The sequence below is a fragment of the Cebus imitator genome, unplaced genomic scaffold (genome assembly GCF_001604975.1).
Source record: "Cebus imitator isolate Cc_AM_T3 unplaced genomic scaffold, Cebus_imitator-1.0 Scaffold5, whole genome shotgun sequence".
Taxonomy (NCBI): domain Eukaryota; kingdom Metazoa; phylum Chordata; class Mammalia; order Primates; family Cebidae; genus Cebus; species Cebus imitator.
The window spans coordinates 10,634,231-10,652,553 of NW_016107320.1; the positions used below are offsets into that span (position 1 = coordinate 10,634,231).

At 39.0% G+C, this 18,323-nt stretch overlaps 1 protein-coding gene across 9 annotated transcripts in view; it reads left to right on the top strand.

The window, feature by feature from the left end:
* Positions 1-18,323, top strand: part of UNC5D (unc-5 netrin receptor D) — a 559,094-nt gene that overhangs the window by 513,383 nt on the left and 27,388 nt on the right. For all 9 annotated transcript variants that reach the window (XM_017536221.2, XM_017536239.2, XM_017536229.2 and 6 more), the window contains 3 exons: positions 1,409-1,636; positions 9,735-9,884; positions 17,246-17,410. In XM_017536221.2, the coding sequence (XP_017391710.1) occupies positions 1,409-1,636; positions 9,735-9,884; positions 17,246-17,410 (543 nt within the window). The remainder of the gene's footprint in view (positions 1-1,408; positions 1,637-9,734; positions 9,885-17,245; positions 17,411-18,323) is intronic.

An 18,323-nucleotide genomic window follows, 5' to 3' on the forward strand; every position in this document is an offset into this window, starting at 1 on the left:
TGCTCTTGTTACCCAGGCTGGAATGCAGTGGCGTGATCTCAGCTCACTGCAACCTCCACCTCCTGGGTTCAAGCAATTCTCCTGCCTCAGCCTCCCGAGTAGCTGGGACTACCGGAGCGCGCCACCATGCCCAGCTAATTTTTTGTATTTTTAGTAAGACGGGGTTTCACCATGTTGACCAGGATGGTCTCAATCTCTTGACCTCATGATCCACCTGCCTCGGCCTCCGAAAGTGCTGGGATTATAGGCGTGAGCCACCATGCCCGGCCGAAAATCATGTTTATTTAGGAGAAGAAAATTCCCAGTTGCTGCAATGGATTACCTTTACCCTGCCAAGTGGTGTCTTGAAACTATTTTCTTTGTTCCGGAATGCATTCTGCTATTTAGTGAGTCCTAGTGCAACCACAAGCGGATTCCCTGGGATATGAAATTCTATCGGTTTATTTAAGGACCATGTTTTAGTCCCCTTCCCATTGTGTTTGGTGTTGCTTTTATTTTTGCCACTTTAGTTTTTCTTTTCAGCACTTCCTCAAAATCTATTATGCTCAGGTGGTATTATAGTTATCCTCTATCAAACTAGTCACACATACTAGAGTTCTTATCAGGGAGGGTGAAATATTCTAGTACTTCTTATCCAGTTCACGTATCTAGTGGTCACTTATAAATGATTTCAGTGGGATGAAAGGGGATAAAATATTTGAGGGAAAATAAACATTACCTTAAGGATATTTAAAGAGTTATAAGAAATAGATGTTAAAAAAAAAAAAGTTTGATCATTGATGATAAGGTTTAAGATTTTTAAAACTCAGCATTGAATAAGCCAGAAATAGAACTTTTAAAGTGATTTTTGTTGTCACAACCAATGAAGTAGAAATTCCAACACACTGAACATAATCATTTCTTGAGGTTTTCTTTTTTCTTTTTTTTTTTTTAAAGAGAGTTTCCCTCCATCACCCAGGCTGGAGTGCAGTGGTGCAATCTCAGCTCACTGCAGCCTCTGCCTTCCAGGTTCAAGCAATTCTACTGCCTCAGTCCCCCACATAGCTGGGATTACAGGCCTGTGCTACCACACCTGACTAATTTTTGTTAGTAGAGACAGTTTCATCATTTTAGCCAGGCTGGTCTTGAACTACTGACCTCAGATGATCTGCCTGCCTCAGCCTCCCAAAGTGCTACAATTACAGGTGTAAGCTACTGCACCGGGCCCATTTCTTGAGTTCTTGGTGTCAGCAGTTATTTTGATAGAAGAGGAACAGTTAACATCAGGAAAATTGGGACAATAGAAATATTCTGAAAAAAAATGTTTATATTTGTGTGTTTATTTATTTGTGACCTGGCAATATAATGGCCTGGCAATATAATCACATCTTATTTCCAAATGAGAGAATAAACATACCTTTCCCAACAGGAAGTGATGTCAGTGGAGGATGAATCCACATCGTGTTACTGCCTTTTGGACCCCTTTGCGTGTCACGTGCTCCTAGACAGCTTTGGGACCTATGCACTCACGGGAGAGCCAATAACAGACTGTGCTGTGAAGCAACTGAAGGTGGCGGTTTTTGGCTGCATGTCCTGTAACTCCCTGGATTACAACTTGAGAGTTTACTGTGTGGACAATACCCCTTGTGCATTTCAGGTCAGCCTTTAATAATTTTCTTTTGGTGTCATGAAAGGGTGGATTTTCCAAATGATCAGTATCAATTGAAAATTCTATTACTGAGCGTCTGGAAAATGAACCCAAGCCACTGTAACTACCCAATGGGTTCACCTTGCCCGCTGCCTAGACAGAGCTGATTTATCAAGACAGGAGAATTGCAATAAAGAGTTATACGTGCAGAGCCAGCTGTGCTGGAAACCAGAGTAGTATTATTACTTAAACCAGTCTCCCCAAGAATTCACAGATCATTGTTTTGAAGGATAATTTGGTGGGGAGGGGCTAATGATTGGAAGTGCTGACTGATCGCACTGGAGATGAAGTCTTAGGGAGTCTAAGCTGTCTTCTTGCACTGAGTCAGTTCCTGGGTTGGGGCTACAAGATAGATAAGCCAGTTTATTCATCGGGGTGGTGCCTACTGATTCATGCACAGGGTATGCAAAATACCTCAAGCATTGATTTTAGGATTTGCAATAGTGATGTTATCCCCAGGAGCAATTTGGAGAGTGTCAGAATCTTGCAGCCTCCAGCCGCAAGATTTCCAAACCATAATTTCTAATCTTGTGGCTGATTTGTTAGTCCTACAAAGGCTGTGTAGTCTCCAGGCAGGAAGGGGGATTGTTTCAAAGTTAAATTATAATATAAGCTAAGTTCCTCCCAAAGTGCCTATATACAGGAATGAACAAGGACAGCTTGGAGGTGGCCTAGGAGCAAGGTGAGGTTGGTTAGGTCAGATCTCTTTCACTGTAATAATGTTCTGTTATAATTTTGGAATGGCAGTTTCACCACTGGTTTGACTGGGATTGAAGCAAAAGCCGTGTTACTGTGTGGTCAGCAATATAAAATGGGTTGGGGTACTTGGCATTCAAGAAGAGAAAAGAGCTAAACACATGTGCAGAACATTGTGTACTAAATTATGCAACCGACCAGAAATGTAGTCAGAATTCAGCAAACAGAGACACAAATGAAGAATAGTTTTTGAGAACCCTTTCACAGATTTTCATGGAGGGATGCGATTTTAGGAACATAACAGAAAGGAACACGACATCAAGAGAAAAAAATAGCAGAGCCACAGGAACAAAAAGAGCTATTTGATGTGCAGAGGGCAGTGAGAAAATTGCTTGAATCAACTGAAGGTTGTAGTTAGGGAACGGCAATTATAAATCATACCTATCACCAGGCAGTCATTTTATATCCCGGACATATAGTCTATTAATTATCAGGGCTACTAGGGCAGAGATGGTTCAAGGTTCCTTTCCATTTTTGGTACTTTTAATCATGTAAGATTCATTTTAATTTAGCTACTCAGGAAGACTGCACGTTTATTAATAGCAACAAGGATGATGCAGAACTGCCTGTGTTAGCTCTGCCCATGCATAAACAGCACAGCTCTCCTGACACACCTCATTCCAGATCCCTGCTATTCCAGTTTTGGGTCATTAAGTCCATTATGCAGAGCATTTTCTCAGTAACTAGATTTTAAGACACTTAACTAGAAAACTCATGTTTACCAGTAGAAAAAAATACCATGACTTCACTCCTGAACAATAAGCCAGTAAAAGTGACAAAGTGCCAGCCTGTGTTCCCAAACCACCCCTGAGTATCTCCTAAGTAGCTCAGGTCATTGTGAAGGGCATGCTTCATCTTTGGCTGCTCACAAAAGGGGCTTCCTTCAGAGGTGTGCCATTTTGTGGAATTAGACACTTGAGTTTAAGTAGTTAAACTTCCTCTCACAATTGTCATTTAATACTTTTCCTCTGCACTCCCTACCCCCCAGTAAAAGGATTGCTACAAAAGAAAATATTTAACAGATATTCAGAAAGCAAAAATAAAGAATAAATATCTTAAATAGAGGGTTCATCTTGGGGTCACTACTAGCACTAACCAGTTGTAAAACACACCATGACTCAAGTTGAGTGTTTAGTAAGTCAGCCAGATTTTAAAGGCTGGGTAAACTGGAGTAACCATGGAGCATCACGGAAGATTTCCGATCTCCTGGCTGATATAGATAACCCACTGCTGACTACTGTGCCTGTGTGGAGCTGTTCACACAACTGCCTTGGAAGTCAGCCCTCATAGCCAGTTTGGAGTTTTCTTTGAATAATGGTCTCCCTGCTGATGTATATAGCAGTGAGATAGACGTGTACTTAAAGATCTTTTTCTCAGTGACTTTCATATCATCTATTTTCATCTCTTTTCATTGCTACCATATTCTACCATGGCTCCACTGTTCACAGATGAATACAAATTACTGTGGACGTCATGAAGACACCCTAAACATAGCTTTTCAAACCACTATTCGTTTCTGGTTGGTAATAGAATCTTTTTAGTCAGTACCAGGGAGAATGTTATTCTCCCTCTAATTGAATCCAAATGTATTTCATCATAGAGAGGTATTTCTTAAATTAGTAAAACTCTTTAATTTCGCTTCAGAGAAATGTTTTTCCATATCAATATCTTTTTACCTCCAGTGATTCTTTCTCTCTCCTATTATGGCAAATAAAACTGATTCTAAAGCTGTGTTTGGTTGTGCTTGTTGTTGACAGGATGTATATGACAGCTGTCATGAGCAGAAAGGCCATGTATCCCCACTGGGGTTTTGAAAGATCATCAACCTTGCTTGGATAAGTTTTCTGGCCCACATATGGATTAAAATGAAACTTGTGGTTTTTCTGAACTGTGACTTCCTAGTATAGGAAACAGCCATTTACCCCTCAGTCTTAGTTTCTGAAACTGTCTTGCTTTCTGGATTTTTACTTTGCTAAGTGAATGTGCTCAGGGCCTTCTGCATAGATTTATTTTTATCACCTGCATATCCCAAATAATTTGTTTCATATTGTGATGGTTTCATATGTGATACTGAATTGGAGAAGGAAATTAGAGCCCATTAAAAAAGTTCTATTTTAGGAAAGTCTTAAAAACAGTTCCTTTTTTGAACCCCTAAAAGACCTCACACATTAGTATTTAGCCCTCCATCTTCTGTGGGGCATAAGCTGAAAATATAGTATATGGTAATAACATTTTCTGCAACCCTCAAAGAACCCTGACTTCTTAATCACAATCAGTAAGTAGTTTTTTTGGAGCATTTCTGCAGAAATTGCCCACCCTGGAATGTACTAAAACCACCCTTATAATGATATGTTTGTTGTAATTAGGAAATCGATGTGAGCATGGTTGTGACAGCTGCTGTATTTATTGCAGTGCATCTTTCCTATCTCAAAGAATGATAACAGATATGTGCCCAGCTCTAACTAACTGTAATCTTAACCACAAAGAAGCTGGGGTTAAGGGCATGGTTGCATCTTACATTTCATTCATGTCTCACTGGGAGATTGTATCCCATAAAACACTTAAACGCCTACCCTCTCCCTGGAAGACCTTGCGAGAAGAAACATGTGGAGGCTCAACTCCACCTGTCCTCTCAGAACTGGGTGGGGACCAGGCAATATAATGGGCTCCCCATAGAATATTCCCTGAGATAATTTCAGTATCTAAATAGGCACATTTTCTATTTTTAGTCCTGTCTTTCTTTCTGTGTACCCCATACAGGGCTATTTGATTTGAGTCTCATTTGCTATCAGAGTAGCTTATCTGAGTAATAGTAGCAATTTCTTTGACAAAAACAAAATACTTCATATACCTGGCTAAGACATAATTAGTTTCAGATTTCTGAAGATCCGTTCTGATAAACACATCAAAGCTGTCTCTGAAAAATCTGCTGTTTTTAAAAAATAAAAACGTCAGCTGCCTGTAGGTAGGTGAAAAACAGAATAAGAAGACAATGAGTAAATAACTTCTTGTCCTTCCTGCTTTTGTTTTTCTGTAATAATTAGGGCTGCCATTTTATGCTTGTGTGTTTGACATTGCCTCCTTTGATAAATTCAAACCAAAGGTTGGGAAATGGTGATATATCTTCAAAGCAGTAACATTTTAAGACCTGGTTTTGCCTTCTATTACACACACACCCCTCAGATAAACCTTGACATAGATGAGATAGGGTAACTACTTAATTCCTTGCTTTCCTAAGAATGAAAATAGAAAAAAAAACAACTAGGTTTTTTGTTGTTTTGTTTTTTTTTATTGCCATTGTTCCCAGAACTCCTATATAGTACCTCTTGGCACTCATTACTTACTTGGCATTAACGTGGATTTCGAATCTAATTTCAAAGGATTTCCTCCAGATGTAGTTCTTGTGTTTATCAATAATGCAATCTTGGGAAATATTGTTCATGTAAAGCATTTAAAGGAAAACACCATAGCGACCTAATTTGTGTGTGTGTGTGTGTGTGTGTGTGTGTGTGTGTAAGTTCAAACAGTTTTGTCTCATAAATATGTAAATTCAGCCTGCCTGTTTTAGTATCCTTGAAGCACACCTGAATATTGCTGCCTGTCAGATTAAATCAACATAAAAAGCTCAATGGGGCACAAAGCACAAGCTTTTCCTGGCCACAGCTCCTAGAACTGGATGACTTGCAACCCCAGTGTAAAATGATGGAGTAGAATGCTGAGAAAAACCACCATCCAGAGCCTTCAGGTGCATTTTACATACAAGAACCTGGCCAGACCCTAATTCCTAGTTTCATTAACTCAGGTTATCAGTTTAAAAATGGAATGAGGTATTTAACAGGAGGTCCTTGTCATATAGAGGGCAGATCAGAAAAATCAAATGAATATCAAGCCTCACTCTTGGGGCAATTCATCCATGTGAGTGATTTAGAAATAGCTAAGCAGAGTTGTCCATACCTGGCTTGTCATCAGAATCCGAGAAACGCTTATAAATACCAAGGCCTAGCCCTAGTATAATACAATAGACTCAGGAACTCTGTGTTAAGTGCAATCCACTGTATTTTAAGAGCATTTTTAAGCTAGTACTCAGGAGTCTATTTATTTAACTTTGAAGCCAATTTTGCCTTTACAAATTTATAAATACAATTATTAGTTCATTATTGGGCTTTTTCATTTTTATAATTGTTTTGATATAGAGTAACTATAATTGCTTAATATACAAGATTACAAGACAGTGTTAATTGTATACTGTTGGCTCAATATGTGCAGATTTAAGGAGTAAGCTAAAAGAGCAAAAAATAAATCATGTTGTATTTAAATGTGAGGCCCTAGAGTAGAACTTTTAAAAGGGTACTCTTCCATGATAATTATAAGCAGATATCTATTAAAATTCTTAATATTCTCCATCCCGTGTTTAGACAGTATATGTAATTCTAGAGCAAATACAGATGGACTTATGTCATCTTATACATATATCCTGTACCCATGAAAAATTATTTATGGCACAGAGTTAATAACTTTCTGACTTTCTCATGACTCTTTAAAAACATATCAAGCATAGCAATAAGAAAAGGCAGGTAAATCTAAGAGAAAAAACACTGGACCATGATCAAGTTGCCCTGGTCTAGCCTCAGCTCTCCCATTAACTATGTGGTGTTAGGCAAATCACTTTCTTCAGGGGACTTCCATGTTTTCATCTGTAAATAAGGTACTTGATGCTCTAAATCTTAAATTCTCTTCTAAATAGAACAATTCTGTATAGTTTCTAAATAACAAGATAGTCTAGCACTACACTAAGTAACACATGATCTTGGCCAAGTCACTTCATTTCCTGGTAACGACTACTTCATATTCATTAAGAAAAAATTAAATGTAAAGAAAAGGGTATACTTGAGAGAGCCTAGAAGAGGCCTTCAAATACACTTAGAAGAGTTGTTGTTATACTATGGCTTTAACATGGTCTTAATAAGCACACATCTTGTTCATACTTATTTCTAATCTTGCACAAGAATTGCAAAAAGAGGTTAATATAGGTTAATATATTACCATATTAATTATTTTGTTTGGCTATAAATAAACTCAGGTAAGGAACTGAGGTCTAAAGAAAATGATTTGCCCAAGACCACACAGAAATGTGATTAGAATTTTATGCTGCTATCTTCAGTTTATGAAATTGGTATTCTTTAGAGATTATGAAGTCGCCCAAAGAGTTTTAATGCACCTTAAAACGAGAGCAACATTACTCAAAAATAAAATACAAAGTCCTTAGCATAGCAAGTAAGAATTCATTATTTGTTTTCTGCCCTAGATTTTCATCATCTCCAGTTACACACTTTCCACCCCAACCTTCCATCCCAGCTCTGTCTAGACACCATGCCTATGAATGTCCTGCTCAGCATCTCGAATGTCCTCTCCTTCCTTTTCAAGTGGCCAGTTCCTCCATTTATTTCAAAATGTGGCTCAAATACTATCTCCTCTAATAATTCCCAGATTCCTTTCCCGGTCTGCCCTCCCATCTGGGTCATGGGCACCTTCTGTCTTCCTTAACCTCCTGGGCATGCATGTATGGTAATAGATATTATATTAGAATCAATGCCTAGTGTTCTGATCCTTTCTCAATATTGTAAGTTTCTTGGTGGCAGAGATTGTTTCATTTCTACACACCCAGTGTTCAGCTCCAACATAACTCTGATAGAAATTTAGTAAATCCCCAAGAAGGAACCAGTGACCAGAGACTGCCTAATGTCTCATCCAACTAGGCATTTATAATTAAATTCCTATCCTGCCCATAGTGCCTCATTTCTTCCATTCCTTGTAGCCCCCACCAGACGTTAGCTACCACGTTAACACGTTCAACTCTGAAATCCACAAGATTATCAATTACCTAGCACTATACTGTCAAGTGTGGTCATTACTAACCACATGTGGATATTTAACTTTAATTAAAATAAAAAATTCAGCTCCTTCATCACTCTAGCCACATTTCAGGTACTTAGTAACCACTGTAGCCAGTGGGTACCATAATGGACCATGCAGATATAGAACATTTCTACCATCAGAGCTAGTTTAACACAGACCCTTTGGCCCCAAGAAACACCCTTCCCACAAACACCACCAAAAGAGCTGGAGAAAGTGCCACTGATTTAGTCCTGGAAAAAGATACTAGCAACCTGTTCATGTATACTGAAGGACAAAACTTGGATGGCTTCTTCATCAAAACTGTTTTTGTTACTGTCATTCTACTTATGGACAAGAGATGGCTAAGATAACCGGTAAAGGTGTTTTTACTCATTGATAATTGAAATGTATGTTTTATTGTGTTTACAAACCTGTTTGTTTTCTAAGAGCTTTTTTTTTTAGAAACTGGATTATAAGACAAAGGATTTCAGTTTTTAATTTCTCCTAGCTCTTCAAGGAAATATGTCAATTAATGGTGATTTCAAAAATGGATTTTGGAAGCCTCAACCCCACACAGTCATTTACCATTTCACTGAATATGTATTTGTTTTGTTATTCTGTTTGTTATATCATCTCTCCAATGTGATTCTCACACCACAAATTTGGAACCAATGAAATGGTTTGCTCAACAGAATGTATGCGGATTAAGTTTGTATTAGATTGTATTATATAAAGATTTTTCAGTGAAAGCTACAGGAGTGTTTCCTCGGGAATTTGATTTCTGTTTTCCTGAGCTACAGCTAACTTGATAAACAACTTATTTTTCCTTGGCCTTTTGGTATAATAACTTTTACAAACATTACTACAAATAAATATGATACATGAACACTGGAACATTTATTTTAAGCCAAAAGAATAAATATAATATAATGCCTGCATTCGTGAAGAAAAATTGAACCAGAGTGGAGGGGGGGCTGTTTCTACTTAGTGTGAAATATGATGATGTGTCAGGTTAAGCATGAATGCATCCCTTGATTATGGTCATAGCAGAGTGAAATTCCTACAGTTGTGTGGAAACCCAGATGTATTACAGTTTGCTTGGGGGCAGGGGAGGTCTTTGAGTTCCAAACAAAGGCACAGTGTGGTTCAAAGCCTAAGCAACACAAATAATAAAAAACAGTTGTCTCTTTCTAATCAAATACTTATCACTCAGCAGTGGTTAATCCTTAGTCCTGAACTTTGTAGGCTATGGAGCTGTAAAGAAGTATGTTTCTCCTATACTGTCTGTCCGTTTGTGGAAGACACATGGTGGTGAGTGTGCATATCCCTAGATAGGAAATATATAAGCAGTGGGATGTTTCATTATTGATCCTCTTTTCTTTTTCTTCTCCTATAGGAAGTGGTTTCAGATGAAAGGCATCAAGGTGGACAGCTCCTGGAAGAACCAAAGTTGCTGCATTTCCAAGGGAATACCTTTAGTCTTCAGATCTCTGTCCTTGATATTCCCCCATTCCTCTGGAGAATTAAACCATTCACTGCCTGCCAGGTACTGGCCAAATGGGTTTCTTTTTTTTTTTCCTTTTTTTTTTTAAATTTATTTTATTGCATTTTAGGTTTTGGGGTACCAAACGGGTTTCTAACAGAAACACCTTTGCTTTAACCAGCAAGCGTGTCACAGATCCCGGCAAGGGTCAGCTTGATTTTCCTCTTCCTTTAAAGGATGGATTTCATCTCAAAACTGTCACAGAAAAGTAACAGTTTGGGCTACACTCAGGGAGTGAAACATATTGTCATAAATTCACAGCATTCTAACAGGTGGGAAGAAAAGTGCTTGCACATTAGGTGAGATGACATTTCTCCTCTCTTCCGCTGGAATCGTTGCTCAATATAGGTTGAAGATGCCAATTTAGCAACATAGAGCCAGGTTTGTGGGTTGGTTTGCTTTTATTAAAATCAGTTCATTATGAGACAGCATTTTAATCATATTCAGCAATGAATAAACAGTGTCAGTGAGAAACTTTTTAAGGGTGATGATTTTGAGTTATAGAGAGTTATGACTAGCCAGATGAAAATAAGAGATTTTGTCTTTTGTATATGAAGTGCACTTGCTGCCAAATGAATTAGGCAAGATGGGAAGAAGAAATTTAAAAAATTGAAAAGCAAAGAAACAACATGCCTTTCTTTTTTGAGATGGAGTCTCTGTCGCCCAGGCTGGAATGCAATTGCATGATCTTGGCTCATTGCAACCTCCGCCTCCCAGGTTCAAGTGATTCTCCTGCCTCAGCCTTTCGAGTAGCTGGGATTACAGGTGCCTGCCACCATGCCTGGCTAATTTTTGTATTTTTTACTAAAGATGGGGTTACACCATGTTGGCCAAACTAGTCTTGAACTCCTGACCTCAGGTGATCCACCCACCTCAGTATCCCAAAGTGCTGGGATTACAGACATAAGCCACCACACCTGGCCAGAACATGCCTTTCTTAAGAATCCTTTTTATAAATATCTAAAGATACTTATTATTGTACACGTCTCCTATTAGAGATTTTTCTAAACATTTTGGGGAGACTCAGAATCTCTTTGGATCCTATTTAGTTATTGTAAGTGCATGCTTAGCAGTAAAAGATCTCTTATAAACTTACGATCCTGCCACTGAAGTCTATGAAAATTCCCAGTGATACGTATTAAAGTAAGCAGCTAGTTAGCCTACCATAGTTTCCGAAGCCAGTCCTCTGTGCTTCAAGTGCTTAAGGACAGGATAGTTCCTTAACTCTGGAAAAGCTTCTAGTGGACTCACATTGATCTAGAATCACAGAATGCTTTCAGGCTTGTTTTGCCCATAAGCATAATGTGGAGAATCCTGTGGGCTTTGTAACCTTCCATCCTTGCAGCATTTATTTTTTTTTAAACTATACACAGGTATACCAGCTTGTCAGAATGGGAATAAGCCCAGTCACAAAGAAGCCTTGACTGCATCATGTTGGTTAGAAAAAATTGAACCAACAACCATCCATCTTCTAAAATTCAGGATTTTTAAACTGGACGGGGATACATTTTTCTATTGACTTTTTAGACTTATTACCTGAGGAATTTCTGTCTGTTCAGTTTTAGTACATTCAAAGCAGCACAACCATCTCTCATGGCCCTGAACATTTTTTGGGGGTGGGGGCCAGGGGAATATTCAGCACATTTTTTTCTATGGAGAGAAGTTTTCTATGAATAAATATATTGTTTATGACATTCAAGGTATAGGTATCTTTGCCTCCCAGTAAGCAGTATTCAAAGTTCCTAGTCCAAATTGAACTTCAGAGTATTGTTAAAACAAGCCCTGATAGTCATGCAAATTCCTCTATATTAACCTTTATAGGTTATAAGGGTCTCATTTCACTGGATGTGATACAAAGTGAACTATTAAGTTTAATGCTTGGAGATAAAAAATCAGATGAAAGAACCATTATCTTGCAGCATCACTTAAACAATAATTCTGACACCAGTGATACTGAAGAGAGCCCCAGGAAGAAGAGGGTTAGGGGCCTAAGAGCTTACTGACCTCAGAGGGTGTAACAGGACCAGCCAAAGCCAGAGGACATTGGCTTTCAAGGAAACCCAGCAAGCTTTACTGCTGGGATGGGTTGGATTACATGGAAGTTGTGAACATGTATAAATATTTGCCTTTTGTAATTGAGCATAATTTGAAAGAGTCTTGGAAGGCAGAGAAACAATTTAATTTTCTCTGCATCAGGAGGCTTGCCACTGAGTTTTCATTTCCACTTCATTTTTCTTACCCCAAATGGCTTTCCGCTCTATTCCTCCTTTCTCTTCACCACCCCTCCCACCAATTTTCTTGCCCCTCATCATCATTGAAATCCTTCAGCTTGTGTGAATGCATATTGTGCTTGGCTTAATGGCCATGCTGTGTTTGCTCTGGGCATTAGATGTAAGCACTTAGGGAGGGTTTGTGTTCAGCCTGCTTGAACCTCATGTAGAACATCATGTGCACTGACAAACTTGGCATGGATAATACAGAATGGCTTTTCATTAGGGCTTAGTGGTTAGAAACTAACAGGGCCTGTTTCTTGCTAACCCAGAGAGCTATTGTGGAGATAGAAAATCACACTATTCCTGACATCGTTTATAAGTCTCTCCTTCAATTGGTGAATCTCCCTTTCTCTAATTTCAACTCAGGAATCTGGGAGCCAACATATTACCAATTGTTACCCAAACCCTACTCTACTAGGAAACTTTCCTGTTTTCTTCTGGGAAAGGTGGAATTTCCCAGAAAGATACAAGCTGGGGAGATACCCAGTGCATATAATGTTTTCCCTATCTGAAACCAACAAACTGCATGAGAAATGTTTTTAGAATGATGTGAGTTCAAGGTTGGGCCCAGAGGTATGCCATGAGAGCCTGTACATTCAAGGACCAACTAGATTTTAAATTTTGTTGATTTAGGTTCTGGAGGATTAGTTTATGGATGTCATTGCTTATGAAGCCAGGTATGTTGGGTGAGAAGTCGGAAAGGCTATGTCAGCTCTTCTGAGATCTCATTATGGTAGCAACCACTGACCTTAGTTCAAACAAACCTGAGGCCCACAATGCTAGTCTCCCCAAGTAAACAATTCATTATTCCCCATTTTCTTGTCAGTACCTAAGACTCTACCATGATTAGGGTTATGTACTTTTCCCAGCAGTAGAATTAGCAACCCTCCTCTGCGAGGTAAATAATTCTACTTTCAATAGGTTGCTGGGACCCAAGGGCTCCTAAATCAATTTCTTTTATTCCTTGCTGGCTGTGGGGTAGGGAAGCCATAACAAACATAATGCAATAAATTATTAATTTATTTTTAAAAGCCAACAAAACACAAAGTCAAGTTGTCACCTCCCTAGGGTAAAACAGCTGTCTTTCCAACATGCTGTGTATCTTGGAGAACCCAGTGTCTGTCTCCTGCTAAGATATGATTTACATTCTCTCCATCTGCTAGCAACCTAATTATAATAGGAGTCAAAATGAAAACATTTCCGGAATTTTTTAAACACCCATAACTTTGCTACACTTTCTCCTCCCATGTTACTTTCCACATAATTCCTCTCAGCTCAGCAAGCTTGTTGGTGATTTTTGTTTTTGCTTTTTGAATAAATGAAAGTGAAGATGATTGCCCTGAAAACACACTAATCAGGGTGCTTCTAATTCTATTATTTTAAAATGTTTCGTTGACTGCTATTGGCAGCTGCTACTCAAATCAACACTAAAAGAATATTCCTTTGATACTGTCTTAAAATCAGATTTTTTAAATGTTTGGATTGTGTTCAATGGAATGGAACGAGAGAAGACGGTTGTTTTTTTGTTTTTGGTGCTGATTCTTATGTCTTTCTGCAAGGAAAAATTATCTCTGCAGTATGCATTACTTTTTTATATTTCTTCCAGTGTTTTTAGTGGAAAATGTAAGGAATTCAGTAAATGATACCAGAGAAGACACACTTAAATGAATGGTCAGTGCCTTTTTTTTTTTTTTCTTCAGAAGGCAAGCAGTACTAAGGATTCAAATCAAATTGCAGAAAACATACGTTTGCTTAAGAGCTGCATCTTGAGCACAGTTCTTTGTCTAGCCCTGAAGTCCAACTGCTTGCATTGCAGTATGATAACCCGAATCTCAATTTTAGGAAACAAATATTTCCTAGTTAGCTTAGCTGGGCAAAACTACCTTAGGCAAAAGCACCGTAAACCCCAGAGTGCTATGTTATGGTTACTTTCATTGAAGCACATGGTGCAAAGAAACTCTACAAAAATTCACCGGTTTGGAGAAGAGAGTTTATTTGAGGGCTAATAAAAATAATGGAGAAACAAGTATAGGGCAAGAGATGGTGGAAGCTTTTGAAGGCCAGGTAGGAGATGGAGTTTCACACAGCAGGCATCAAAGGACCATTGTGATCCCCCAAGCAAAAGACTCATGTAAGAAATGCAGAGTTCCTAGTTGACTTGGTCACATCAATGCCTACCCCCATCATTAGAGGTAAAAAAGAGACCATAGTGCTATTTCCTGAATAAGTCCAATCAACTGCCTTCTGTTTGCCCCTCCAGTTAAGCTCCAACCCCCTCATTTGCTCTATCTAGTAGAGCTTGAAGGCAGGAAGACTGGGAATAGGTAACTACAGTTAGCCATAATGGAAGTGTAACATCAACCAGAATATTAGAGGAGAGTAACAATGGGAGAGAGATGATGGCAATCAGTTTCCAAAAGTTAAATTTGCCAGACAAATAAAGACCAAACAAGATTATTTGTAGTGCTTAAGAGTATCATACCAGAGATTGATAATAATGAAATAAATACCAGAGATGAAGTTTTTGGAGTCCTCCACAGAGAGATGGCAGTTGGGGCAAGTGTGAGCATATGGGATCTTGAAGAGTACAGAAGGCAGGGAGAGAATTGTAGGAGGCTGAGGTGGAGGAAGGACTGCCCATGGTTTATAAAGTGGAACAAGGCTCAAGAGACTTAGGAAGAGACTCAGATTAGATAACAAGGAGAAATGGCAGAACTTGTAAGTGCATATGATGGTACAAGTGAAAAGTCATTTTGGAGTATTTTAGAGAAAATGACTTCCTATAGGCATTGCCAGGAGGCCCCACCAATCAGAAATGCCCTCTGCTGCAGGATCTACCACAGGAAGAAAAGAGAAGAGATCACAAGTAAAACCTTTTTGTATTAGAGGAAAGTGGGAAAGTGATATCATTAAATGGACATGTGTTGTCAGCTGACGGTACAACCAAGTTTTCCTCCAACCAAAAGTGTCCTTAGTGATCATTAGCTTGGTGCATCTTCCAGCATTTTCCCTAGACAATAGCCTCCCTCTGGAACACACTACTAGCCCCTTTAAGGGTTGCACAACTCACATCAGTTTCTAAGATAACATTTTCAAGTCAAGAAGAATTGTTTTAATCAAGAAAACAGAAGGCACTCAGGACATTTCAAACTGAGGGGAAATTTAATTAAGTGATTTATGTGATTACAAAACCACGGTGGGGAGCCAAGGTGACAGAAAGCCACTAGTGGTATTAGAAAACCAGTCAGGTCAGGAATTTCAGGAAAGTACACCAGCACTGAAGCAGTGGATTCTCCAGGGAATATCCAGGAGCCCCTGCACACCTTTCTTGGGCTGTCAATTGAAGCCTTTGGGTTTGCCTGTTACCGGGGCAGTGATGGCCTCTGCACTTCCTCTCTCTTCCAAATCTAGCAGGAGTACCTCTTATGGGCAGAATGGAAATGTGAACTCCTTCCAGCAAGGGAGTCTATAAAATGCAGTTTTGAGGCTTCCAGCCCCTGCCACATGGCAAAGACAATGGCCAAGATTCGAGTTCCATACTAACAGCCACATCATGCACAGGAATGAAGTCCATGAAATGCCACATAGTTTCCCACCTATAGACTTCTCTGTATCCTTCTTGAAATTCCACTTTTCCTTTGGTTCAGGATTAAGAACAAACAAAACCACCCAGAAAATTCTTACATTTATTGCTGAGATGTATGGTAGAATATTTGCTTTTGTTATATGTCCTGTTCCCTTAAAGCCAGCTCTCCTCTCTTCAAGTTCACAGCAATCTAAAGTCCGTCCATCCCTCCTCCCTGAATCTACCAGAAAGTATCCAAAATAAAAATCTGTGAGGATTTCTGTAGAGAAAATTAGGAAACAAGGTATCTAAACAAGTGTCCACATAAGGGCTCAGGAATAACTAGGTAACTCATAGCTCCTCAAAGGGAACAGATCATTTTAATCATGCTCTGCAGTCTCGTGACACGTACTGGCTTCATCACCAGTCATAGTTCAGGGTTCCAAACTTCCAGACTTGATACCTGTCTTGCCACTTTTTAGTTCTAGTATTGCAGAAAACTATATTTTAGCAATAGGTAAAGGGGCAAACTAATAAGGTGAGAAATAGAGGAAAAAGTGAGCGTGAGGATTATTAGAGGCATATGTCGTCATTGCCAAGGGCCAAGCCACATTTGAGTAGAAAGGAGAGACTTTTTAGTACATGAAAAAATTTCGGTGACTAACATCTACTTCACATTATTAGACACAGTCTGGTAGCAAGCACTGGCTAATACTAGGAAAAATGAGTAATTACAGATTTTATAAGTTCCCTTCTCGTTGACTAAAAGATACTTTTGCCTCTTAATTGTCTATAAGTCCCTTGAGAGTGGGAAACTGAACATGTTATTGTTTCCTATTGTTTACCTAGTATAGTGGTCATTAGCAGGCCCCTTATACATTATAGTTGAATGGACAAATTGAGCAAATGAAGAATTGACAAATTCTGGGGTGACCCTGTATATGTGTTTATCTGTCTTTCTCCCCACCCTCTGTCACTCTCTCTCTCTCTCCCTGACTGTGTGTATGTGTGTGTGATTTTGTATTAGGTATTAATTTTTATGTTGGATACATTAGCAATATTGTGTTCTCACAATTCTGCATGAGTTTGTGGTATGGGGTTAAGTTTTGGCCAATCAGTTCCTTAGCATAATTTTTATGTAAATGAAAAGATAACTTCCTACCCCAGACTAAAGTAGAAGCATGGCCTGTAGGAATCTTCCAAAGGAAAATATTTTCTAAGTGGGGAAAGAAAAATGATAATTTTTTATGGCATTCTAATTGTGTGTCACCAAGTGAAATCTGAGCTCTTGCAGTGCGTTTTTGGAATTCAAATGTTATCATTTGAAATTGATATTAATTACTTTTGTGCTGCTTGGCATTTGCTGAAACGTTATTTCTACAACAATTCCACTAAAGTTGCCTAGGCAATTATCTCCGCTGTGATTGTCGTCATCATCATCATCATTGCTTTAAATCTCCCCTGTTCTAGTTCATCTCAGCTGGGCTCTGCACACCATACCTCGCTTCTCTCCCTCTCCCCTGCAGGAAGTTCCTTTCTCCCGCGTGTGGTGCAGTAACCGGCAGCCCCTGCACTGTGCCTTCTCCCTGGAGCGTTACACGCCCACCACCACACAGCTGTCCTGCAAAATCTGCATTCGGCAGCTCAAAGGCCATGAACAGATCCTCCAAGTGCAGACATCAATCCTAGAGGTGAGTCCTTGATCTACAGGTCATTTGACCCTCTTTCTGAAGGATAATAAGAATAATAAAGCTATCCCTACCAGCCGTGCTATTCAGTTTCTGAAAGAGCTTCAAAATGCACAAACTCTTAATCTTCATTACTGATAAGGGAAAGTAAACCTTGTTTCAGGCCAAGGACTGAACTAAAGAAGGTAACTTTGAGGAAGGAACTGGTACCAGGCTTTTGATACACAAAATAGCAAGAAGTCTCAGTCCACAGCAGGCTTGTATTATCAGCTGAGATTCATTATAGAATGAAGCCAGATGGTGCAGTTGAGACACATGCCACAAAGAGGCACAAAGCTACCCTCAGACTGTTTTTCTACTGGTTCTGACTAGTTTTCCAGAAGTCAGTTGCCCTATATGTGTTATTTTATCTCCAGCGACTGGACTCCCTGTCTTACTGTTTCTCATGACCCCCAGGCTTAGAATTCTGTACATCTGCATTTCCATTACTCCATTCCAATACAATAATATAAGAAGGACCTCATTCTACAAGGTAAGGAAATGCAAGTGCAAAGAAAAATAGGACTTCATCCAGGTCAGATCAATATTGGAAGGTAGAGTTAAAGTAGCAGTCAAGGGAGGATTCACTTGAGCACTTTTGAAAAAAGACATCTGATTTCCGCCATGGCTCTAATTTGTGCTAAACCACCAAGTGACTTCATGGGTTTGAACATAAGCTTATAAAGTATACAATAGCCATCCTTCCTGAATGGGATAGAGGGAGAGATTAGCAGAGGGATTGTGATGCTTTTGTTTGACAGTTTCCAGGTCATTACAGGCTAGTGCAGGAAAACATACATATTTTGCTCACTTATAGGATAAATATATACATATACATACATATATGCATTTATTAATATAAAAATATATATTTATA